Genomic DNA, 26308 nt, shown 5'->3' on the forward strand with positions numbered 1-26308 from the left:
CTGTTCAGCTGCCTAGTAATCACTGTTCAGCTGCCTAGTAATCATTGTGCAGCTGCCTAGTAATCACTGTTCAGCTGCCTAGTAATCATTGTGCAGCTGCCTAGTAATCATTGTGCAGCTGCCTAGTAATCACTGTTCAGCTGCCTAGTAATCATTGTGCAGCTGCCTAGTAATCATTGTGCAGCTGCCTAGTAATCACTGTTCAGCTGCCTAGTAATCATTGTGCAGCTGCCTAGTAATCACTGTTCAGCTGCCTAGTAATCACTGTTCAGCTGCCTAGTAATCATTGTGCAGCTGCCTAGTAATCACTGTTCAGCTGCCTAGTAATCATTGTGCAGCTGCCTAGTAATCACTGCGCAGTTAATGGACCTACATTCATATGGTCTGACTGTCCAGCTGCCTAGTAATCACTGTTCAGCTGCCTAGTAATCACTGTTCAGCTGCCTAGTAATCACTGTCCAGCTGCCTAGTAATCACTGTCCAGCTGCCTAGTAATCACTGTTCAGCTGCCTAGTAATCATTGTGCAGCTGCCTAGTAATCACTGTTCAGCTGCCTAGTAATCACTGTTCAGCTGCCTAGTAATCATTGTGCAGCTGCCTAGTAATCACTGTTCAGCTGCCTAGTAATCATTGTGCAGCTGCCTAGTAATCACTGCGCAGTTAATGGACCTACATTCATATGGTCTGACTGTCCAGCTGCCTAGTAATCACTGTTCAGCTGGCTAGTAATCACTGTTCAGCTGCCTAGTAATCACTGTTCAGCTGCCTAGTAATCACTGTCCAGCTGCCTAGTAATCACTGTCCAGCTGCCTAGTAATCACTGTTCAGCTGCCTAGTAATCACTGTCCATCTGCCTAGTAATCACTGTCCAGCTGCCTAGTAATCACTGTCCAGCTGCCTAGTAATCACTGTTCAGCTGCCTAGTAATCACTGTCCAGCTGCCTAGTAATCACTGTTCAGCTGGCTAGTAATCACTGTCCAGCTGGCTAGTAATCACTGTTCAGCTGCCTAGTAATCACTGTCCAGCTGCCTAGTAATCACTGTTCAGCTGCCTAGTAATCACTGTCCAGCTGCCTAGTAATCACTGTTCAGCTGCCTAGTAATCACTGTCCAGCTGCCTAGTAATCACTGTTCAGCTGGCTAGTAATCACTGTCCAGCTGGCTAGTAATCACTGTTCAGCTGCCTAGTAATCATTACCTTACCGTAAGAGACTGTGTAGACTTCACCTTGATAACCCTGCATGCATTACATTACCATAAGAGACTGTGTAGACTTCACCTTGATAACCCTGCATGCATTACATTACCATAAGAGACTGTGTAGACTTCATCTTGATAACCCTGCATGCATTACATTACCATAAGAGACTGTGTAGACTTCACCTTGATAAGCTGTATATCCTTACCGTAAGAGACTGTGTAGACTTCACCTTGATAACCCTGCATGCATTACATTACCATAAGAGACTGTGTAGACTTCACCTTGATAAGCTGTATATCCTTACCGTAAGAGACTGTGTAGACTTCACATTGATAACCCTGCATTACATTACCGTAAGAGACTGTGTAGACTTCCCCTTGACAAGAAAGCAGTAGAGTTGTGATTGCTGTCAGTGAAACCCATCTAGTTGCTATACATCCATTAATCAAAGTCAACAACCCAGACGGAACAGACTTTGTTTCAAAGGTATTTTGTTTTCGTTAAAGCTGAAGAGCAGCGAGCGAAAACACAAAGAAACAGTGGAAACATCCAGTTGAGAAAGTTTATTCAGAAGTCAGTAGTGAATTGGAAACAGTCAATGTTACAACGTTAAAATCCTACACAATGACGATGTATGATGAAGGAGGAGGGAGTTAGTTGTGTTCACTGCAAAGAAAACACAAACCTTACCCAGAAAATCAACGATAGGCAGATTCTCACATACCAATTCTTTATAGTCCCTGTCACTTTAAAAAACATTTTTTTTTTTGGGGGTATAAATGAAAACCTGTTAATCTAATGCTATGTTAATACAAAATAAAAGTAATGATAAATTCCACATAAAGAAAAATGAAATGAAAATAAAATCCTATATACAAACCTCTGTACAAAGCGGGAATATGGATAGAAAAAGATAAACCACTGAATAAAAATGGATGTTTTCTGTTACTGTGTGCTCCCAGCTCCTTAGGCAGGTGGGAGGGGTCAGAATGTTGGTCGTCACTCACCAGCCTGTCTATTGGTCAAAGACAGAACCAGAGAACGCTTCATTCACCTGGTTCTGATTCTATACTCATTTCACTCATTCTAAAGGTTCTATAGGTGGAACACGATCTCATAGCATTACAAAGGCCTGAACTGGTATCAGGTGGAGAATGGAGTCCTAGATGGTAGATAGCATCAATACATTCAGTGACCAGTAATCATGAGAAACTGATTCACCTATCTACCCTATCTATGGTAAAGTAGATCGCATCATCACACTTCAGGCAAAAATGGAAAAGGATCAATGAGGCTCTGCCACAAAATGGCACCCTATTCCCTACGTAGTGCACTACTTTTAACCAGAGCCCTATCGGCCGTGGTCAAAAGTAGTGCACTATGTAGGGAATAGGGTGCTGTTTGGGACACGGGCAAGATGAATGGCTCAATAAGGAGTGTTGCCTGAGTGAGATACTCTTCTTCCACTCCTGGTCAGACTGCGGCTGTTTCCCCAAATGGCACCCTGTTCACTATATAGTGCCCTACGTTTGACCAGAAGCCGATGGTGAAAAGTAGTCCACTAGAGGGGGGTGATTGCAGAGGGAAAGAACCTTGTGTGTTTTAAATCGGGTGTCTTAAGGTCATTGTTTATTGTACAATTCCTGAATCGATGGAGGCTTGTTTCCTGGTGGTCTTAGGGGAGGAGGAGGAGGGGTCTTGCTGGGAAGAGGAGGTGGCAAATGCTATTAAGAAAAAAAAAAAGAAAAGAGAATACAGAAATATTTAGCCACCTTTATAAGACATTATGAAGGCTTATACATCCTTATAAACACATTATGAAGCTTTTAAACTCGGCTTATACATCCTTATAACACCTTGTGAAGCTTTAAACTCAGCTTATACATCTTTATAACACCTTGTGAAGCTTTAAACTTGGTTTATACATCCTTATAAACACGTTATGAAGCTTTAAACTTGGCTTATACATCCTTATAACACGTTGTGAAGCTTTAAACTCTGGTTATACATCCTTATAACACCGTGAAGCTTAAACTCTGGTTATACATCCTTATAACACCTTGTGAAGCTTAAACTCTGGTTATACATCCTTATAACACCTTGTGAAGCTTTTAAACTCTGGTTATACATCCTTATAACACCTTGTGAAGCTTTAAACTCTGGTTATACATCCTTATAACACCTTGTGAAGCTTTAAACTCTGGTTATACATCCTTATAACACCTTGGGTAGTTTTTAAACTCTGGGTTATACATCCTTATAACACCTTGTGAAGCTTTAAACTCTGGTTATACATCCTTATAACACCTTGTGAAGCTTTAAACTCTGGTTATACATCCTTATAACACTTGTGAAGCTTTAAACTCTGGTTATACATCCTTATAACACCTTGTGAAGCTTTAAACTCTGGTTATACATCCTTATAACACCTTGTGAAGCTTTAAACTCTGGTTATACATCCTTATAACACCTTGTGAAGCTTTAAACTCGGATGCTTCAAGTAGATTAAAGAAAGAGGAATATCCTGGAAATGTAGCAGATCATCTCGCAACTCAGCAGTTAAAGATCCCTGAGATTCTGCTGCCAACACACTGACTCAACTATCTAGCCACTTTAATAATGGAAACGTTGATGTAATAAATGTATCACTAGCCACCTTATATAATGTTTATATACCCTACATTACTCATCTCATATGTATATACTGTACTCTACACAAGACTCAATGACACCAGCAGTCAAGGACTTGGAGTTAAACCCGCTGTCACTAGCTGGGAAAATCTGATTGTTATGTCCCTCCCCCACTAATCTAGTCTGACTCCAGTTTACTGCCTGTCCTTCCCCTACTAATCTAGTCTGACTCCAGTTTACTGCCTGTCCCTCCCTACTAATCTAGTCTGACTCCAGTTTACTGCCTGTCCTTCCCCACTAATCTAGTCTGACTCAGTTTACTGCCTGTCCCTCCCCTACTAATCTAGTCTGACTCCAGTTTACTGCCTGTCCCTCCCCTACTAATCTAGTCTGACTCCAGTTTACTGCCTGTTTCCCCCCCAGTGAGACTAATCTAGTCTGACTCCAGTTTACTGCCTGTCCTTCCCCCACTAATCTAGTCTGACTCCAGTTTACTGCCTGTCCTTCCCCCACTAATCTAGTCTGACTCCAGTTTACTGCCTGTTTCCCCCCCAGTGAGACTAGTCTAGTCTGACTCCAGTTTACTGCCTGTCCCTCCCCCACTAATCTAGTCTGACTCCAGTTTACTGCCTGTTTCCCCCCCAGTGAGACTAATCTAGTCTGACTCCAGTTTACTGCCTGTCCCTCCCCTACTAATCTAGTCTGACTCCAGTTTACTGCCTGTCCCTCCCCCACTAATCTAGTCTGACTCCAGTTTACTGCCTGTCCTTCCCCTACTAATCTAGTCTGACTCCAGTTTACTGCCTGTCCCTCCCCTACTAATCTAGTCTGACTCCAGTTTACTGCCTGTCCCTCCCCCCAGTGAGACTAATCTAGTCTGACTCCAGTTTACTGCCTGTTCCCCCCCAGTGAGACTAATCTAGTCTGACTCCAGTTTACTGCCTGTCCCTCCCCCACTAATCTAGTCTGACTCCAGTTTACTGCCTGTTTCCCCCAGTGAGACTAATCTAGTCTGACTCCAGTTTACTGCCTGTCCCTCCCCCACTAATCTAGTCTGACTCCAGTTTACTGCCTGTTTCCCCCAGTGAGACTAATCTAGTCTGACTCCAGTTTACTGCCTGTCCCTCCCCACTAATCTAGTCTGACTCCAGTTTACTGCCTGTCCTTCCCTACTAATCTAGTCTGACTTCAGATTACTGCCTGTCCTTCCCTACTAATCTAGTCTGACTCAGATTACTGCCTGTCCCTCCCCTACTAATCTAGTCTGACTTCAGTTACTGCCTGTCCCTCTCCCACTAATCTAGTCAGACTCCAGTTTACTGCCCGTTTTCCCCCAGTGAGACTAATGTAGCCTGACTCCAGTTAACTGCCAAGTATCCCTCCCCAGTGAGACTAATCTAGCCTGACTCCAGTTTACTGGTCTCCCTCCCAGTGAGACTAATCTAGCCCGACTCTGTAGGTAGGAAGAGACAGGCTGAGGTAGGAGGAGACAGGCTGAGGTAGGAGAGACATGCTGAGGTAGGAGGAGACAGGTTCAGGTAGGGAGAAGACAGGCTAAGGTAGGAGGAGACAGGCTGAGGCAGGAGGAGACAGGCTGAGGCAGGAGGAGACAGGCTGAGGTAGCAGGAAACAGGCTGAGGTAGGAGGAGACAGGCTGAGGCAGGAGGCAGGCTGAGGTAGGACGAGACAGGTTCAGGAAGGAGAGACAGGCTGAGGTAGGAGGAGACAGGCTGAAGGAGGAGACAGGCTGAGGCCGGAGGAGACAGGCTGAGGTAGGAGGTGACAGGCTGAGTAGGAGGTGACAGGCTGAGGTAGTAGGAGACAGGTTGAGGCAGGATGAGACAGGCTGAGGTAGCAGGAGACAGGTTGAGGTAGCAGGAGACAGGCTGAGGTAGGAGGAGACAGGCTGAGGTAGGAGGAGACAGGCTGAGGCAGGAGGAGACAGGCTGAGGCAGGAGGAGACAGGCTGAGGCAGGAGGAGACAGGCTGAGGCAGGAGGAGACAGGCTGAGGCAGGAGGAGACAGGCTGAGGCAGGAGGAGGCAGGCTGTAGCCACCAGGACAGACATGGTAGAGTAGGAGAGGAGTGTGTTGCTGAGGACTGTGGACTGACCCTCCCTCCCTCCCTCCCTCCCTGGTGATGATGGGCTGTTCCATTAACCGTAGTATTGACATGGCATCATTAAGGTGCTGTTCTTATCCCACATTAAAAACCTACCCTTTGATGGTGTGTCAGGGGAGGGGTGGAGGGACTCGTCAAGTCTTCATTATCTCCTAGCAGATTCCCATAATCAGCAGAGATGCCCTTCACGGGCAGGAGGAGGAGTCTCTCCTTTATCAACCCCCATCCCGTTCAGCTCCAGACCTGAGAGACAGACAGATAGGCAGAGAGATAGGCAGAGAGAGAGAGAGACAGACACAGTGAGAGACAGACACAGAGAGAAACAGAGAGACAGACACAGAGAGACCGAGAGAGAGAGACAGAGACAGACACAGAGAGAGACAGAGAGAGAGAGACAGAGAGAGAGAACGAGAGAGAGAGACAGAGAGAGAGAACGAGAGAGAGAGACAGAGAGAGAGAACGAGAGAGAGAGAACGAGAGAGAGAGACACAGAGAGAGACACAGAGAGAAACAGAGAGACAGACACAGAGAGAACGAGAGAGAGAGACAGAGAGAGAGAGACAGAGAGACAGACACAGAGAGAAACAGAGAGACATACACAGAGAGACCGAGAGAGAGAGACAGAGGACAATCTTTAGTCCTGAGGTCACCACTCATCCCCAAGGGAAACTAATTATTCAGATTGTGCCAGTGGCGAATAGTCTTGCACATTTTCTTTTGTATGACGAGTAATCTGTGTAGGTAGGAGACGTATGTACTGGCCCAGACAATATTACAGTACATGAGATCTGGGTCAACGCAGCTCTAGTGTAGCGTTGAGAAGCAAACTGGATGAACCAAACCACTCTGATGATTCTAATAGATTTCATCACTTTGCTACAGACAAAATGAATATGTTCCTACCAGGATAACGTTTCATCACTTTGCTACAGACAAAATGAATATGTTCCTACCAGGATAACGTTTCATCACTTTGCTACAGACAAAATGAATATGTTCCTACCAGGATAACGTTTCATCACTTTGCTACAGACAAAATGAATATGTTCCTACCAGGATAACGTTTCATCACTTTGCTACAGACAAAATGAATATGTTCCTACCAGGATAACGTTTCATCACTTTGCTACAGACAAAATGAATATGTTCCTACCAGGATAACGTTTCATCACTTTGCTACAGACAAAATGAATATGTTCCTACCAGGATAACGTTTCATCACTTTGCTACAGACAAAATGAATATGTTCCTACCAGGATAACGTTTCATCACTTTGCTACAGACAAAATGAATATGTTCCTACCAGGATAACGTTTCATCACTTAAAGCTCTGAGGAATCTAGTGGATGTGGCCTGTTCCATTTAATTGAATATAATAAAGTTGAATGTATTAATGTTTAAAGAGAGTTTGTTTATCTGGAATCATTTAGAAAATGTGGCCATGCCTGAGTTGGTTTCATTTAATTAGTGAATCAAAAATGCTTGGGTGATACAATCTAATTGGTATCATCAGTAAAGTGAAGGGAGGTACGGTAGAAGACCCAATAGCAAGGTCATTGATATAGATTAGGAATAACAAAGGACAAAATAGTACGATCCACTATGAAAACTAGACTGGTAAAACCCTCACCACTAGCCCTACCCTCCACTATGAAAACTAGACTGGTAAAACCCTCACCACTAACCCCTACCCTCCACTATGAAAACTAGACTGGTAAAACCCTCACCACTAGCCCTACCCTCCACTATGAAAACTAGACTGGTAAAACCCTCACCACTAGCCCTACCCTCCACTATGAAAACTAGACTGGTAAAACCCTCACCACTAGCCCTACCCTCCACTATGAAAACTAGACTGGTAAAACCTCACCACTAACCCCTACCCTCCACTATGAAAACTAGACTGGTAAAACCCTCACCACTAGCCCTACCCTCCACTATGAAAACTAGACTGGTAAAACTCTCACCACTAACCCCTACCCTCCACTATGAAAACTAGACTGGTAAAACCCTCACCACTAGCCCTACCCTCCACTATGAAAACTAGACTGGTAAAACCCTCACCACTAACCCCTACCCTCCACTATGAAAACTAGACTGGTAAAAACCTCACCACTAACCCTTACCCTCCACTATGAAAACTAGACTGGTAAAACACTCACCCTCCACTATGAAAACTAGACTGGTAAAACCCTCACCACTAACCCTCACCCTCCACTATGAAAACTAGACTGGTAAAACCCTCACCACTAACCCTACCCTCCACTATGAAAACTAGACTGGTAAAACCCTCACCACTAACCCTACCCTCCACTATGAAAACTAGACTGGTAAAACCCTCACCCTCCACTATGAAAACTAGACTGGTAAAACCCTCACCACTAACCCCTACCCTCCACTATGAAAACTAGACTGGTAAAACCCTCACCACTAGCCCTACCCTCCACTATGAAAACTAGACTGGTAAAACCTTCACCCTCCACTATGAAAACTAGACTGGTAAAACCCTCACCACTAACCCTACCCTCCACTATGAAAACTAGACTGGTAAAACACTCACCCTCCACTATGAAAACTAGACTGGTAAAACCCTCACCACTAACCCTTACCCTCCACTATGAAAAGTAGACTGGTAAAACACTCACCCTCCACTATGAAAACTAGACTGGTAAAACCCTCACCACTAACCCTCACCCTCCACTATGAAAACTAGACTGGTAAAACCCTCACCCTCCACTATGAAAACTAGACTGGTAAAACCCTCACCCTCCACTATGACAACTAGACTGGTAAAATCCTCACCCTCCACTATGAAAACTAGACTGGTAAAACCCTCACCACTAACCCTACCCTCCACTATTAAAACTAGACTGGTAAAACCCTCACCCTCCACTATGACAACTAGACTGGTAAAACCCTCACCCTCCACTATGACAACTAGACAGGTTTTGAACCCTGTGTCACACCACAGGACATCTTGGTCCTGGTAGATACACAGCCGTTAGCATTACCACATTGTTCTCTGTCATAAACATGAACTATATATCCAATTATATGTTACATCATGATAAACATAATAATGCAATCTAGAAAGTAATATTTAATGATCGACCGTGTCAAACGCTTTGGGATAAAATCTCAAAAGATACCGTTCATTGTTGTTCATGGATGTAAAGATTTTATCCACGTGTTGCGAAAGAGCCGTATCTGTGGAGTAGTTTTTTTAATGAAAAACCATATTGGTGCCCATATAGAATACAGTGTTGATTTAAATGTTTCAGCATTCTCTTATACACAAATCTTTCTAGGACTTTAGAAAAACATGGTAGTACAGATATTTGGGGCGATAATTTGTCAAATATCTTGGATCTCCAGATTTATAGAGAGAGGTAGAACTTTCACAATGTTTGAATCTTTAGGAACAATACCAGTCTTCCTCGATCAGAAGTCAGGACCTGGAGTCAGGCTAGATTAGTCTCACTGTGGTGAAATCGGTGTCTTCCTCGATCACTGAGCCTCTTTAACGTCCATCTTCACCAAATCAATGCCAACTGGATGGAGGTCATTTTTGAATCTTTAGGAACGATACCAGTTGGGATTGTCTTAAATGTAAATGTAAATGGATTGATTTGGTGAAGATGGACGTTATATAAAGAGGCTCAGTGATCGAGGAAGACACCGATTTCACCACAAGAGACACCGATCTCATTATGACCTGCCGCTGATGTCTTTAAGTTACCAATGATCTCCATCGCCTCCCATCAGGAGGATCACAATGAAGCAGAGAAGGGACATGTAACCCAGGGGGATTTCCATCAGTTTTCTTTGTTGTCTTTGGCAGAGAGGAACCCATCATTCACAAAAAACATGTTTTTATTTGATTTAATTGACATGAAATAACATCAGGAACAGAATAGGTCTTATTGCCAACAGGACATTGACATGGGGGAGTTGTACAGTACCGGGAATCGAACCCTGGCGTTACCATGCTCTACCAACTGAGCTACAGAAGGACCACATTGACATGGGGGAGTTGTACAGGCCTTTTGTCTTACTCAACAGATGATTGATGAACCTTTTACACAACTTTTATTTTTATTTTTAAATTTTGTACTGTGGGTTTTTTTGAGACCGGGTTGAGAAAACCCAAGGTTTCCAGAACCTTCTGCTGCTCTCTTACGTGACTTAACTAAGGCAAAGCAGTGGTGAAATACAACAATTGAAAGATGTGAGTCTGGCAAGCAGACTCCTAATCAGCCTGAATATATATATCATCAATCAACATCTTAAAGCAATCATAATTACTTTTAGTTAAATATTCTACATTGTACTAATCATTCCCATCTGTTCATTTTCCAGTTGCGAAAAAAAAAGTGGAAAGTGGTCATTAATTTCAATGAAAAGTACATCTGTTATTACCTGGTCAGTCTCCTGGGCTTATAGAGGGGATACAGACAGCTGCAGTATAAACTATTCAACAAGTCAGGTGGACTGGTCAGTCTCCTGGGCTTATAGAGGGATACAGACAGCTGCAGTATAAACTATTCAACAAGGCAGGTGGACTGGTCAGTCTCCTGGGCTTATAGAGGGATACAGACAGCTGCAGTATAAACTATTCAACAAGGCAGGTGGACTGGTCAGTCTCCTGGGCTTATAGAGGGATACAGACAGCTGCAGTATAAACTATTCAACAAGGCAGGTGGACTGGTCAGTCTCCTGGGCTTATAGAGGGGATACAGACAGCTGCAGTATAAACTATTCAACAAGGCAGGTGGACTGGTCAGTCTCCTGGGCTTATAGAGGGATACAGACAGCTGCAGTATAAACTATTAAACAAGGCAGGTGGACTGGTCAGTCTCCTGGGCTTATAGAGGGGATACAGACAGCTGCAGTATAAACTATTCAACAAGGCAGGTGGACTGGTCAGTCTCCTGGGCTTATAGAGGGATACAGACAGCTGCAGTATAAACTATTCAACAAGGCAGGTGGACTGGTCAGTCTCCTGGGCTTATAGAGGGGATACAGACAGCTGCAGTATAAACTATTCAACAAGGCAGGTGGACTGGTCAGTCTCCTGGGCTTATAGAGGGGATACAGACAGCTGCAGTATAAACTATTCAACAAGGCAGGTGGACTGGTCAGTCTCCTGGGCTTATAGAGGGGATACAGACAGCTGCAGTATAAACTATTCAACAAGGCAGGTGGACTGGTCAGTCTCCTGGGCTTATAGAGGGGATACAGACAGCTGCAGTATAAACTATTCAACCAGGCAGATGTCAGTGAGTGCTTCTCACTTTCTAAATACGTTTACGTTGTAATCACCCAATAGAAATGACCCAATCCTTGTAATCACCCAATAGAAATCACCCCATCCTTGTAATCACCCAATAGAAATGACCCAATCCTTGTAATCACCCAATAGAAATGACCCAATCCTTGTAATCACCCAATAGAAATCACCCCATCCTTGTAATCACCCAATAGAAATCACCCAATCCTTGTAATCACCCAATAGAAATGACCCAATCCTTGTAATCACCCAATTGAAATCACCCAATCCTTGTAATCACCCAATAGAAATCACCCAATCCTTGTAATCACCCAATAGAAATGACCCAATCCTTGTAATCACCCAATAGAAATGACCCAATCCTTGTAATCACCCAATAGAAATCACCCAATCCTTGTAATCACCCAATAATCACCCATTTTTAGCTTCACTATTAATCCAATCCCAGTTTGATGCGAGGACATCAATGAAACCACCAATGTCAGAATCGGGTGGCCGATCGATGCATCCAATCACCGCTTGTTTTAACACCAAGACATGAACACGAGGGAATCTCTATCAACAGAGATTAAACATCAATGTTATCAGATGGAAGCCTGAGGTCCTCTCTACTTAAGAAGAGAACATGTTAATGAACACAAAATGGCCGCTCCTCCTGCCACTCTTGATGTTCTCCAGTGGTGAACGGCATTATAAAGGAGATGAAGCGTGGATGTTCTCCAGTGGCATTATAAAGGAGATGAAGCGTGGATGTTCTCCAGTGGCATTATAAAGGAGATGAAGCGTGGATGTTCTCCAGTGGCATTATAAAGGAGATGAAGCCTGGCTGTTCTCCAGTGGTGAACGGCATTATAAAGGAGATGAAGCGTGGATGTTCTCCAGTGGCATTATAAAGGAGATGAAGCGTTGATGTTCTCCAGTGGCATTATAAAGGAGATGAAGCGTTGATGTTCTCCAGTGGCATTATAAAGGAGATGAAGCGTGGATGTTCTCCAGTGGCATTATAAAGGAGATGAAGCGTGGATGTTCTCCAGTGGCATTATAAAGGAGATGAAGCGTGGATGTTCTCCAGTGGCATTATAAAGGAGATGAAGCGTGGATGTTCTCCAGTGGCATTATAAAGGAGATGAAGCGTGGATGTTCTCCAGTGGCATTATAAAGGAGATGAAGCGTGGATGTTCTCCAGTGGCATTATAAAGGAGATGAAGCGTGGCTGTTCTCCAGTGGTGAACGGCATTATAAAGGAGATGAAGCGTGGATGTTCTCCAGTGGCATTATAAAGGAGATGAAGCGTGGATGTTCTCCAGTGGCATTATAAAGGAGATGAAGCGTGGATGTTCTCCAGTGGCATTATAAAGGAGATGAAGCGTGGATGTTCTCCAGTGGCATTATAAAGGAGATGAAGTGTGGATGTTCTCCAGTGGCATTCTCAAGGAGATGAAGCGTTGATGTTCTCCAGTGGTGAGCGGCATTATAAAGGAGACCTGTATCATGAAGAGTTGATGTCTCTTCAGTCAAACATGTTTCTGAAAGGGCAACGATGGAACATTCAGAAACACCATACACTGCCTCTATCTATCTCCGTGTAGTTTCTGTGGGATGGAGTGATGCAAGACACAGTGATGCAATGACACATCACAGGGAAGACAGACGACCCTAGAGAGCACAGGGTAGACAGACGACCCTAGAGAGCCCAGGGAAGACAGAGACTACCATAGAGAGCCCAGGGAAGACAGAGACGACCCTAGAGAGCACAGGGTAGACAGACGACCCTAGAGAGCCCAGGGAAGACAGAGACGACCCTAGAGAGCACAGGGAAGACAGACGACCCTCGAGAGCCCAGGGAAGACAGAGACGACCCTAGAGAGCCCAGGGAAGACAGAGACGACCCTAGAGAGCCCAGGGAAGACAGAGACGACCCTAGAGAGCCCAGGGAAGACAGAGACGACCCTAGAGAGCCCAGGTAAGACAGAGACGACCCTAGAGAGCCCAGGGAAGACAGAGACGACGCTAGAGAGCCCAGGGAAGACAAAGAAGACCCTAGAGAGCCCAGGGAAGACAGAGACGGCCCTAGAGAGCACAGGGAAGACAGAGACGACCCTATAGAGCACAGGGAAGACAGAGACGACCCTAGAGAGCACAGGGAAGACAGAGACGACCCTAGAGAGCCCAGGGAAGACAGAGACGGCCCTAGAGAGCACAGGGAAGACAGAGACGACCCTAGAGAGCACAGGGAAGACAGAGACGACCCTAGAGAGCACAGGGAAGACAGAGACGACCCTAGAGAGCCCAGGGAAGACAGAGGCGACCCTAGAGAGCCCAAGGAAGACAGAGACGACCCTAGAGAGCCCAGGGAAGACAGAAGTGACCCTAGAGAGCCCAGGGAAGACAGAGACGATCCTAGAGAGCCCAAGGAAGACAGAAACGACCCTTGAGAGCCCAGGGAAGACAGGCGACCCTAGAGAGCCCAGGGAAGACAGAGACGACCCTAGAGAGCACAGGGTAGACAGAGACGACCCTAGAGAGCCCAGGGAAGAAAGAGACGACCCTAGAGAGCCCAGGTAAGACAGAGACGACCCTAGAGAGCCCAGGGAAGACAGAGACGACGCTATAGAGCCCAGGGAAGACAAAGAAGACCCTAGAGAGCCCAGGGAAGACAGACGACCCTAGAGAGCCCAGGGAAGACAGAAACGACCCTAGAGAGCACAGGGAAGACAGAGGCGACCCTAGAGAGCCCAGGGAAGACAGAGACGATCCTAGAGAAATATAAAAAACTATCGGCCTATATCGAATCTTCCATTCCTCTCAAAGATTTTAGAGAAGGCTGTTGCGCAGCAACTCACTGCCTTCCTGAAGACAAACAATGTATACGAAATGCTTCAGTCTGGTTTTAGACCCCATCATAGCACTGAGACGGCACTTGTGAAGGTGGTAAATGACATTTTGATGGCATCGGACCGAGGCTCTGCATCTGTCCTCGTGCTCCTAGACCTTAGTGCTGCTTTTGATACCATCGATCACCACATTCTTTTGGAGAGATTGGAAACCCAAATTGGTCTACACGGACATGTTCTGGCCTGGTTTAGGTCTTATCTGTCGGAAAGATATCAGTTTGTCTCTGTGAATGGTTTGTCCTCTGACAAATCAACTGTACATTTCGGTGTTCCTCAAGGTTCTGTTTTAGGACCACTATTGTTTTCACTATATATTTTACCTCTTGGGGATGTTATTCGAAAACATAATGTAAACTTTCACTGCTATGCGGGTGACACACAGCTGTACATTTCAATGAAACATGGTGAAGCCCCAAAATTGCCCTCGCTAGAAGCATGTGTTTCAGACATAAGGAAGTGGATGGCTGCAAACTTTCTACTATTAAACTCGGACAAAACAGAGATGCTTGTTCTAGGTCCCAAGAAACAAAGAGATCTTCTGTTGAATCTGACAATCTTAATGGTTGTACAGTCGTCTCAAATAAAACTGTGAAGGACCTCGGCATTACTCTGGACCCTGATCTCTCTTTTGAAGAACATATCAAGACCATTTCGAGGACAGCTTTTTTCCATCTACGTAACATTGCAAAAATCAGAAACTTTCTGTCCAAAAATGATGCAGAAAAAATAATCCATGCTTTTGTCACTTCTAGGTTAGACTACTGCAATGCTCTATTTTCCGGCTACCCGGATAAAGCACTAAATAAACTTGAGTTAGTGCTAAATACGGCTGCTAGAATCCTGACTAGAACCAAAAAATTTGATCATATTACTCCAGTGCTAGCCTCTCTACACTGGCTTCCTGTCAAAGCAAGGGCTGATTTCAAGGTTTTACAGCTAACCTACAAAGCATTACATGGGCTTGCTCCTACCTACCTCTCTGATTTGGTCCTGCCGTACATACCTACACGTACGCTACGGTCACAAGACGCAGGCCTCCTAATTGTCCCTAGAATTTCTAAGCAAACAGCTGGAGGCAGGGCTTTCTCCTATAGAGCTCCATTTTTATGGAACGGTCTGCCTACCCATGTCAGAGACGCAAACTCGGTCTCAACCTTTAAGTCTTTACTGAAGACTCATCTCTTCAGTGGGTCATATGATTGAGTGTAGTCTGGCCCAGGAGTGGGAAGGTGAACGGAAAGGCTCTGGAGCAACGAACCGCCCTTGCTGTCTCTGCCTGGCCGGTTCCCTCTTTCCACTGGGATTCTCTGCCTCTAACCCTGTTACGGGGGCTGAGTCACTGGCTTGCTGGGGCTCTCTCGTGCCATCTCTGGGGGGTGCGTCACCTGGGTGGGTTGATTCACTGTTGTGGTCGGCCTGTCTGGGTTCCCCCTTGGGTTGTACCGTGTCGGAGATCTTTGTGGGCTATACTCGGCCTTGTCTCAGGATGGTAAGTTGGTGGTTGAAGATTTCCCTCTAGTGGTGTGGGGGCTGTGCTTTGGCAAAGTGGGTGGGGTTATATCCTTCCTGTTTGGCCCTGTCCGGGGTGTCCTCGGATGGGGCCACAGTGTCTCCTGACCCCTCCTGTCTCAGCTTCCAGTATTTATGCTGCAGTAGTTTATGTGTCGGGGGCTAGGGTCAGTTTGTTTATCTGGAGTACTTCTCCTGTCCTATTCGGTGTCCTGTGTGAATCTAAGTGTGCGTTCTCTAATTCTCTCCTTCTCTCTTTCTTTCTCTCTCGGAGGACCTGAGCCCTAGGACCATGCCCCAGGACTACCTGACATGATGACTCCTTGCTGTCCCCAGTCCACCTGGCCATGCTGCTGCTCCAGTTTCAACTGGCCTGGGCCCTAGGACCATGTCCCAGGACTACCTGACATGAGGACTCCTTGCTGTCCCCAGTCCACCTGGCCATGCTCCTGCTCCAGTTTCAACTGTTCTGCCTTACTATTATTCAACCATGCTGGTCATTTATGAACATTTGAACATCTTGGCCACGTTCTGTTATAATCTCCACCCGGCACAGCCAGAAGAGGACTGGCCACCCCACATATGCTCTCTCTAATTCTCTCTTTCTTTCTCTCTCTCGGAGGACCTGAGCCCTAGGACCGTGCCCCAGGACTACCTGACATGATGGCTCCTTGCTGTCCCCAGTCCACCTGACTGTGCTGCTGCTCCAGTTTCAACTGTTCTGCCTTATTATTATTTGACCATGCTGGTCATTTATGAACATTTGAACATCTTGGTCATGTTCTGTTATAATCTCTACCTGGCACAGCCAGAAGAGGACTGGCCACCCCACATAGCCCGGTTCCTCTCTAGGTTTCTTCCTAGGTTTTGGCCTTTCTAGGGAGTTTTTCCTAGCCACCGTGCTTTTACACCTGCATTGTTTGCTGTTTGGGGTTTTAGGCTGGGTTTCTGTACAGCACTTTGAGATATCAGCTGATGTACGAAGGGCTATATAAATACATTTGATTTGATTTGATTTAGAGAGCCCAAGGAAGACAGAGACGACCCTAGAGAGCACAGGGAAGACAGAGACGACACTAGAAGAAACATTCAGCCAGCAGGGTAAGAGAACATGGCGGAGGTAGCTGCAAGGCATGTGTGTGTGTGCATATCTGTCCATGTATGTGTGTACTCACTGGAGACGGTGAGCAGGCTGAAGGACAGTTTGTTCCTGGGGGTGATGGGTGGGGGCCCGGGGAGGAATGGGGCTGGGGGTCCGGGGACACAGAGAGACGGCGGTCTCCACTCAACAGGTTCAACACCTGACTCTTTGGTCTCTGAGGCCTCAGTGGGCTGATCTGAACACACAGAGAGAGAGAAGAGATGTATCACAGATCCTGTAGGAATCAAATCAAATCATACAATCAAAAAAATAGATAAGGAGATGCGGGCTGATCTGATGAGAGAGGAGGGAGAGAGAGGAGGGAGAGAAAGGAGGGAGAGAGAGGAGGGAGAGAAAGGAGGAGAGAGAGAGGAGGGAGAGAGAGGAGGGAGAGAGAGGAGGGAGAGAGAGGAGAGAGAGGAGGAGAGAGAGAGGAGGGAGAGAGAGGAGGGAGAGAGAGGAGGGAGAGAGAGGAGGGAGAGAGAGAAGGGAGAGAGAGGAGGGAGAGAAAGGAGGGAGAGAAAGGAGGGAGAGAGAGAAGGGAGTGAAAGGTGGGAGAGAGAGGAGGAAGAGACAGAAGGGAGAGAGAGGTGGGAGAGAAAGGAGGGAGAGAAAGGATGGAGAGAGAAAAGGGAGAGAGAGGAGGGAGAGAGGAGGGAGAGAAAGGAGGGAGAAAGAAAGATGCCACCTAAAACCATCATGTTGCTACCAAACAATATTGTTTATTAGAAGTCAGACCATTAAAACTACATCTCAATAGAAAACCATCTAAACTACATCACAATAGAACTCAATAGAAAACCATCTAAACTACATCTCAATAGAAAACAATCTAAACTAAATCTCAATAGAAAACCATCTAAACTACATCAAAATAGAACTCAATAGAAAAACCATCTAAACTACATCTCAATATAACTCAATAGAAAACCATCTAAACTACATCTCAATAGAAAACCATCTAAACTACATCTCAATAGAAAACCATCTAAACTACATCACAATAGAACTCAATAGAAAAACCATCTAAACTACATCTCACTAGAAAACCATCTAAACTACATCAATAGAAAACCATCTAAACTACATCTCAATAGAAAACCATCTAAACTACATCTCAATAGAAAACCATTTAAACTACATCTCAATAGAAAACCATCTAAACTACATCTCAATACATTTCAATAGAAAACCATCTAAACTACATCTCAATAGAAAACCATCTAAACTACATCTCACTACATCTCAATAGAAAACAATCTAAACTAAATCTCAATAGAAAACCATCTAAACTACATCACAATAGAACTCAATAGAAAAACCATCTAAACTACATCTCAATATAACTCAATAGAAAACCATCTAAACTACATCTCACTAGAAAACCATCTAAACTACATCTCAATAGAAAACCATCTAAACTACATCACAATAGAAAACGATCTAAACTACATCACAATAGAAAACCATCTAAAATACATCTCAATAGAAAACTATCTAAACTACATCACAATATAACTCAATAGAACACAATGTAAACTACATCTCAATAGACCTCAATAGAAAACCATCTAAACTACATCTCACTAGAAAACCATCTAAACTACATCACAATTGAAAACCATCTAAACTACATCTCAATAGAAAACCATCTAAACTACATCACAATAGAAAACCATCTAAACTACATCTCAATAGAAAACGATCTAAACTACATCTCAATAGAAAACCATCTAAACTACATCTCAATAGAAAACCATCTAAACTACATCTCAATAGAACTCAATAGAAAACCATCTAAACTACATCACAATAGAAAACCATCTAAACTACATCTCAATAGAACTCAATAGAAAACCATCTAAATTACATCTCACTAGAAAACCATCTAAACTACATCACAAATCTCACTATAAAACCAATTAAATGTACTGTACTGAAAGGCCAACTGTGTCTAAGCTGAAGAATAACAAAGGAGAGACCAATTAAATACCATTGTGAAAAGTTAGGTGAAAATTGCTTTCGTATCCTCGTCGGGATTGGCTCATCGTATTCCTCTCTGAACATGCAAATATGTTCAGAGGCTGTTTGTATTTCTAAAGCTGGGTATAGATTGAAACTCACATTTACTGTCAGTTTACTGCATCTTATTTGTGGTTAGTGCCTCAATATTGGTTTCACATGGTAGGGCATAATTTCACAATGTGTATTGTGAAGAAGTTTTAAAGGGCTCCACACTTATATATATATATATATATATCAGCTGTTGATTCATAAGTTAATTTATCATTCAACCCCGCTGTACAACTCAAAGTCAGTCCTCAACAGGGTGATGCTTCGAGTGGATGTATTTAACGGAGACAGTAGAGCTTAGAGTGGATGTATTTAACGGAGACAGTACAGCTTAGAGTGGATGTATTTAACGGAGACAGTACAGCTTAGAGTGGATGTATTTAACGGAGACAGTACAGCTTAGAGTGGATGTATTTAACGGAGACAGTAGAGCTTAGAGTGGATGTATTTAACGGAGACAGTACAGCTTAGAGTGGATGTATTTAACGGAGACAGTACAGCTTAGAGTGGATGTATTTAACGGAGACAGTACAGCTTAGAGTGGATGTATTTAATGGAGACAGTACAGCTTAGAGTGGATGTATTTAACGGAGACAGTACAGCTTAGAGTGGATGTATTTAACGGAGACAGTACAGCTTACAGCTGTTAGCCTCTTCGATGTGCCAACGACGTTGAATGATAGAGTCATCTCTCCTCTCTTCTCAGGCCCCGAGGAAGAAGCTCTATCAGGGGCCAGACGACTGATGCCTGGATGGCTGATCTGCCACAAGGGGAATCTAGGGGCCAGACGACTGGCTGGCTGATCTACCACCAGGGGAATTTAGGGGCCAGACGACTGGCTGGCTGATCTACCACCAGGGGAATTTAGGGGCCAGACGACTGGCTGACTGACTGATCTACCACCAGGGGAATCTAGGGGCCAGACGACTGGCTGGCTGGCTGATCTACCACCAGGGGAATCTAGGGGCCAGACGACTAGCCTGCCAGTCGTCTACCACCAGGGGAATCTAGGGGCCAGACGACTGGCTGGCTGGCTGATCTACCACCAGGGGAATCTAGGGGCCAGACGACTAGCCTGCCAGTCGTCTACCACCAGGGGAATCTAGGGGCCAGACGACTAGCCTGCCAGTCGTCTACCACCAAGGGAATCTAGGGGCCAGACGACTGGCTGGCTGATCTACCACCAGGGGAATCTAGGGGCCAGACGACTGGCTGGCTGACTGATCTACCACCAGGGGAATCTAGGGGCCAGACGACTGGCTGGCTGATGTAGCACCAGGGAATCTAGGGGCCAGACGACTGGCTGACTGATGTAGCACCAGGGAATCTAGGGGCCAGACGACTGGCTAGCTGACTGATCTACCACCAAGGGAATCTAGGGGCCAGACGACTGGCTGGCTGATCTACCACCAGGGGAATCTAGGGGCCAGACAACTAGCCTAGGGGCCCGACTGGTCTGATCTACCACCAGTAGGGGGAATGGCTACTGACTGGGAATCTAGGGGCCAGACGACTGGCTGGCTGATGTACCACCAGGGAATCTCTAGGGTCTGGCTGATCTACCACCAGGGAATCTAGGGGCCAGAGGGGCCGACTGGCTGGCTGATGTACCACCAGGGGAACTGGCTCTACTGATCTACCACCAGGACGACTGGCTGGCTGCTGATCTACCACCAGGGGAATCTGACTGGCTGGCTGATCTACCACCAGGGGGAATCTACCACCAGGGGGAAGACGACTGGCTGGCTGATCTACCACCAGGGGAATTTAGGGGCCAGACGACTGGCTGACTGACTGATCTACCACCAGGGAACTAGGGGCCAGACGACTGGCTGACTGATCTACCACCAGGGAATCTAGGGCCCGACTGGCTGGCTGATCTACCACCAGGGGAATCTGGGGCCAGACGACTGGCTGGCTGATCTAGCACCAGGGGAATCTAGGGGCCAGACGACTGGCTGGCTGATCTACCACCAGGGGAATCTAGGGGCCAGACGACTGGCTGGCTGATCTACCACCAGGGGAATCTAGGGGCCAGACGACTGGCTGACTGATGTAGCACCAGGGGAACATAGGGCCAGACGACTGGCTAGCTGATCTACCACCACTGGGGAATCTAGGGGCGGACTGACTGATGCCTGGATGGCTGATCTACCACCAGGGGAATTTAGGGGCCAGACGACTGGCTGGCTGACTGACTGATCTACCACCAGGGGAATCTAGGGGCCAGACGACTGGCTGACTGATCTACCACCAGGGGAATCTAGGGGTCAGACGACTGGCTGGCTGATCTACCACCAGGGGAATCTAGGGGCCAGACGACTGGCTGGCTGATCTACCACCAGGGGAATCTAGGGGCCAGACGACTGGCTGGCTGATCTACCACCAGGGGAATCTAGGGGCCAGACGACTGGCTGACTGATCTACCACCTGGGGAATCTAGGGGCCAGACTGGCTGACTGGCTAGCTGACTGATCTACCACCAGGGAATCTAGGGGCCAGACGACTGGCTGACTGATGTAGCACCAGGGGAATCTAGGGGCCAGACGACTGGCTGGCTGATCTACCACCAGGGGAATCTAGGGACCACACTCTGATTCTTTTCTTAATTGAATTACCGACTGGTAGCTACATCCCAAAGGGCCAGAGCAGTGGGCTTTGGTGCTCTGCCGCTGTAATGAAGAGAAGACGAGGGAGCGAGGAGAGAAGCTGAGGGAGGAGGGAGGGAGGGAGAAGAGGAGAGGAGCTGAGGGATATAATTATGTGGTGAGGAGAGAGGGAGGAAGGGGAGGAGGGAGGCAGGGTGGAGGGAGGGAGGGTAGGAGGGAGGGAGAGGGAGGAGAGGAAGGAGGGGGAAGGGTGGGAGGGAGGAGAGGAGGAGGGAGAGGGAGGAGAGGGGAGAGGAGGGAGGGGGAGGAGGGAGGGAGAGGGAGGAGATGAGGGGGAGGGGAGGAGGGAGGGAAAGGGAGGAGAGGGAGGAGGGAGGAGAGGGAGGAGGAGGGAGGCAGGGTGGAGGGAGGTAGGGTAGGAGGGAGGGAGAGGGAGGGAGGAGAGGAAGGAGGGGGGGAAGGGAGGGAGGGAGGGAGGAGAGGAGGAGGGAGAGGGAGGAGAGGAGAGGGAGGGAGGGGGAGGAGGGAGGGAGAGGGAGGAGAGGAGGGAGGGGGAGGAGAGGAGGGAGGGGGAGGAGGGAGGGAAAGGGAGGAGAGGAGGAGGGAGGAGAGGAAGAGGAGGGAGGCAGGGGTGGAGGAGAGGAGAGGAGGGAGGAGAGGAGGGAGGAGAGGAGAGGAGGGAGGAGGAGCAGAGCCAGGGATAGTCCCCCTCACCGTCTCTGACAGTATGACTGCCTCGGCGGGCTGCAGGGAGATGTCAGTGGTCTTCAGCTCCTTGTCAAAGATCTCCTGGTGTTTACTGTTCCTCTTCTCTTTCTTCTTGTCCTTCCTCTCCCTCTCCGACTCGTCGCGCTCCAGCTTATCCTGGGACTTGCAGTGCAACTTCTTTGGCAGGAGAGGCTCTAGGGCAAAGCTGGGAGGGAGAGGACAACAGGGAGAAGGAGGAACATGCAGTATTTAGACCCTTTGCTATGAGACTCTAAATGTTTCTTATCACATACGTGTGTGTGTTTGTGTATATTATTGATTATTGAAAGCTGTGTTTTGAAATGTGAAAAAATCCCTTTTCTCCTGACGTCCCCATTAGTCATATGTGCATCCTTGTGTCTGGTCCTTATTGAACGCAGAAATTATCAGAAATTCAGAGAGGTGTGTCCCCATTCTACTGGTTCTATCTGGACGTCCCCATTAGTCATATGTGCATCCTTGTGTCTGGTCCTTATTGAACGCAGAAATTATCAGAAATTCAGAGAGGTGTGTCCCCATTCTACTGGTTCTATCTGGACGTCCCCATTCTACTGGTTCCATCTGGACGTCCCCATTAGTCATATGTGCATCCTTGTGTCTGGTCCTTATTGAACGCAGAAATTATCAGAAATTCAGAGAGGTGTGTCCCCATTCTACTGGTTCCATCTGGACGTCCCCATTAGTCATATGTGCATCCTTGTGTCTGGTCCTTATTGAACGCAGAAATTATCAGAAATTCAGAGAGGTGTGTCCCCATTCTACTGGTTCTATCTGGACGTCCCCATTAGTCATATGTGCATCCTTGTGTCTGGTCCTTATTAAACGCAGAAATTATCAGAAATTCAGAGAGGTGTGTCCCCATTCTACTGGTTCTATCTGGACGTCCCCATTAGTCATATGTGCATCCTTGTGTCTGGTCCTTATTGAACGCAGAAATTATCAGAAATTCAGAGAGGTGTGTCCCCATTCTACTGGTTCTATCTGGTCCCATTCTACGTCCCCATTAGTCATATGTGCATCCTTGTGTCTGGTCCTTATTGAACGCAGAAATTATCAGAAATTCAGAGAGGTGTGTCCCCATTCTACTGGTTCTATCTGGACGTCCCCATTCTACTGGTTCTATCTGGACGTCCCCATTAGTCATATGTGCATCCTTGTGTCTGGTCCTTATTGAACGCAGAAATTATCAGAAATTCAGAGAGGTGTGTCCCCATTCTACTGGTTCCATCTGGACGTCCCCATTAGTCATATGTGCATCCTTGTGTCTGGTCCTTATTGAACGCAGAAATTATCAGAAATTCAGAGAGGTGTGTCCCCATTCTACTGGTTCCATCTGGACGTCCCCATTAGTCATATGTGCATCCTTGTGTCTGGTCCTTATTGAACGCAGAAATTATCAGAAATTCAGAGAGGTGTGTCCCCATTCTACTGGTTCTATCTGGACGTCCCCATTAGTCATATGTGCATCCTTGTGTCTGGTCCTTATTGAACGCAGAAATTATCAGAAATTCAGAGAGGTGTGTCCCCATTCTACTGGTTCTATCTGGACGTCCCCATTAGTCATATGTGCATCCTTGTGTCTGGTCCTTATTGAACGCAGAAATTATCAGAAATTCAGAGAGGTGTGTCCCCATTCTACTGGTTCTATCTGGGCGTCCCCATTAGTCATATGTGCATCCTTGTGTCTGGTCCTTATTGAACGCAGAAATTATCAGAAATTCAGAGAGGTGTGTCCCCATTCTACTGGTTCTATCTGGACGTCCCCATTAGTCATATGTGCATCCTTGTGTCTGGTCCTTATTGAACGCAGAAATTATCAGAAATTCAGAGAGGTGTGTCCCCATTCTACTGGTTCTATCTGGACGTCCCCATTAGTCATATGTTCATTCTACTGGTTCCATCTGGACGTCCCCATTCTACTGGTTCCATCTGGACGTCCCCATTCTACTGGTTCTATCTGGACGTCCCCATTAGTCATATGTGCATCCTTGTGTCTGGTCCTTATTGAACGCAGAAATTATCAGAAATTCAGAGAGGTGTGTCCCCATTCTACTGGTTCTATCTGGACGTCCCCATTAGTCATATGTGCATCCTTGTGTCTGGACCTTATTGAACGCAGAAATTATCAGAAATTCAGAGAGGTGTGTCCCCATTCTACTGGTTCTATCTGGACGTCCCCATTAGTCATATGTGCATCCTTGTGCCTGGTCCTTATTGAACGCAGAAATTATCAGAAATTCAGAGAGGTGTTTCCCCATTCTACTGGTTCTATCTGGACGTCCCCATTAGTCATATGTGCATCCTTGTGTCTGGTCCTTATTGAACGCAGAAATTATCAGAAATTCAGAGAGGTGTGTCCCCATTCTACTGGTTCTATCTGGACGTCCCCATTAGTCATATGTGCATCCTTGTGTCTGGTCCTTATTGAACGCAGAAATTATCAGAAATTCAGAGAGGTGTGTCCCCATTCTACTGGTTCTATCTGGACGTCCCCATTAGTCATATGTGCATCCTTGTGTCTGGTCCTTATTGAACGCAGAAATTATCAGAAATTCAGAGAGGTGTGTCCCCATTCTACTGGTTCTATCTGGACGTCCCCATTAGTCATATGTGCATCCTTGTGTCTGGTCCTTATTGAACGCAGAAATTATCAGAAATTCAGAGAGGTGTGTCCCCATTCTACTGGTTCTATCTGGACGTCCCCATTAGTCATATGTGCATCCTTGTGTCTGGTCCTTATTGAACGCAGAAATTATCAGAAATTCAGAGAGGTGTGTCCCCATTCTACTGGTTCTATCTGGACGTCCCCATTAGTCATATGTGCATCCTTGTGTCTGGTCCTTATTGAACGCAGAAATTATCAGAAATTCAGAGAGGTGTGTCCCCATTCTACTGGTTCTATCTGGGCGTCCCCATTAGTCATATGTTCATTCTACTGGTTCCATCTGGAACGTCCCCATTCTACTGGTTCCATCTGGGCGTCCCCATTCTACTGGTTCTATCTGGACGTCCCCATTAGTCATATGTGCATCCTTGTGTCTGGTCCTTATTGAACGCAGAAATTATCAGAAATTCAGAGAGGTGTGTCCCCATTCTACTGGTTCTATCTGGACGTCCCCATTAGTCATATGTGCATCCTTGTGTCTGGTCCTTATTGAACGCAGAAATTATCAGAAATTCAGAGAGGTGTGTCCCCATTCTACTGGTTCTATCTGGACGTCCCCATTAGTCATATGTGCATCCTTGTGCCTGGTCCTTATTGAACGCAGAAATTATCAGAAATTCAGAGAGGTGTGTCCCCATTCTACTGGTTCTATCTGGACGTCCCCATTAGTCATATGTGCGTCCTTGTGTCTGGTCCTTATTGAACGCAGAAATTATCAGAAATTCAGAGAGGTGTGTCCCCATTCTACTGGTTCTATCTGGACGTCCCCATTAGTCATATGTGCATCCTTGTGTCTGGTCCTTATTGAACGCAGAAATTATCAGAAATTCAGAGAGGTGTGTCCCCATTCTACTGGTTCTATCTGGACGTCCCCATTAGTCATATGTGCATCCTTGTGTCTGGTCCTTATTGAACGCAGAAATTATCAGAAATTCAGAGAGGTGTTCCCCATTCTACTGGTTCTATCTGGACGTCCCCATTAGTCATATGTGCATCCTTGTGTCTGGTCCTTATTGAACGCAGAAATTATCAGAAATTCAGAGAGGTGTGTCCCCATTCTACTGGTTCTATCTGGACGTCCCCATTAGTCATATGTGCATCCTTGTGTCTGGTCCTTATTGAACGCAGAAATTATCAGAAATTCAGAGAGGTGTGTCCCCATTCTACTGGTTCTATCTGGACGTCCCCATTAGTCATATGTGCATCCTTGTGTCTGGTCCTTATTGAACAGAAATTATCAGAAATTCAGAGAGGTGTGTCCCCATTCTACTGGTTCTATCTGGACGTCCCCATTAGTCATATGTGCATCCTTGTGTCTGGTCCTTATTGAACGCAGAAATTATCAGAAATTCAGAGAGGTGTGTCCCCATTCTACTGGTTCTATCTGGACGTCCCCATTAGTCATATGTGCATCCTTGTGTCTGGT

The 26308-nt window shown here is 46.1% G+C and overlaps 1 protein-coding gene across 1 annotated transcript in view; it reads right to left on the bottom strand.

The window, feature by feature from the left end:
- Window positions 1-16821: 16821 nt before the first annotated feature.
- Window positions 16822-26308, bottom strand: part of LOC124028769 (dedicator of cytokinesis protein 1-like) — a gene marked incomplete at both ends in the record, with an annotated part of 11767 nt that continues 2280 nt past the window's right edge. Inside the window, 2 exons of the mRNA XM_046340740.1 lie at window positions 16822-16983; window positions 22185-22383. Coding sequence (XP_046196696.1) covers window positions 16822-16983; window positions 22185-22383 — 361 coding nt within the window. The remainder of the gene's footprint in view (window positions 16984-22184; window positions 22384-26308) is intronic.

This window comes from Oncorhynchus gorbuscha, unplaced genomic scaffold (assembly GCF_021184085.1).
Source record: "Oncorhynchus gorbuscha isolate QuinsamMale2020 ecotype Even-year unplaced genomic scaffold, OgorEven_v1.0 Un_scaffold_4825, whole genome shotgun sequence".
Classification (NCBI taxonomy): domain Eukaryota; kingdom Metazoa; phylum Chordata; class Actinopteri; order Salmoniformes; family Salmonidae; genus Oncorhynchus; species Oncorhynchus gorbuscha.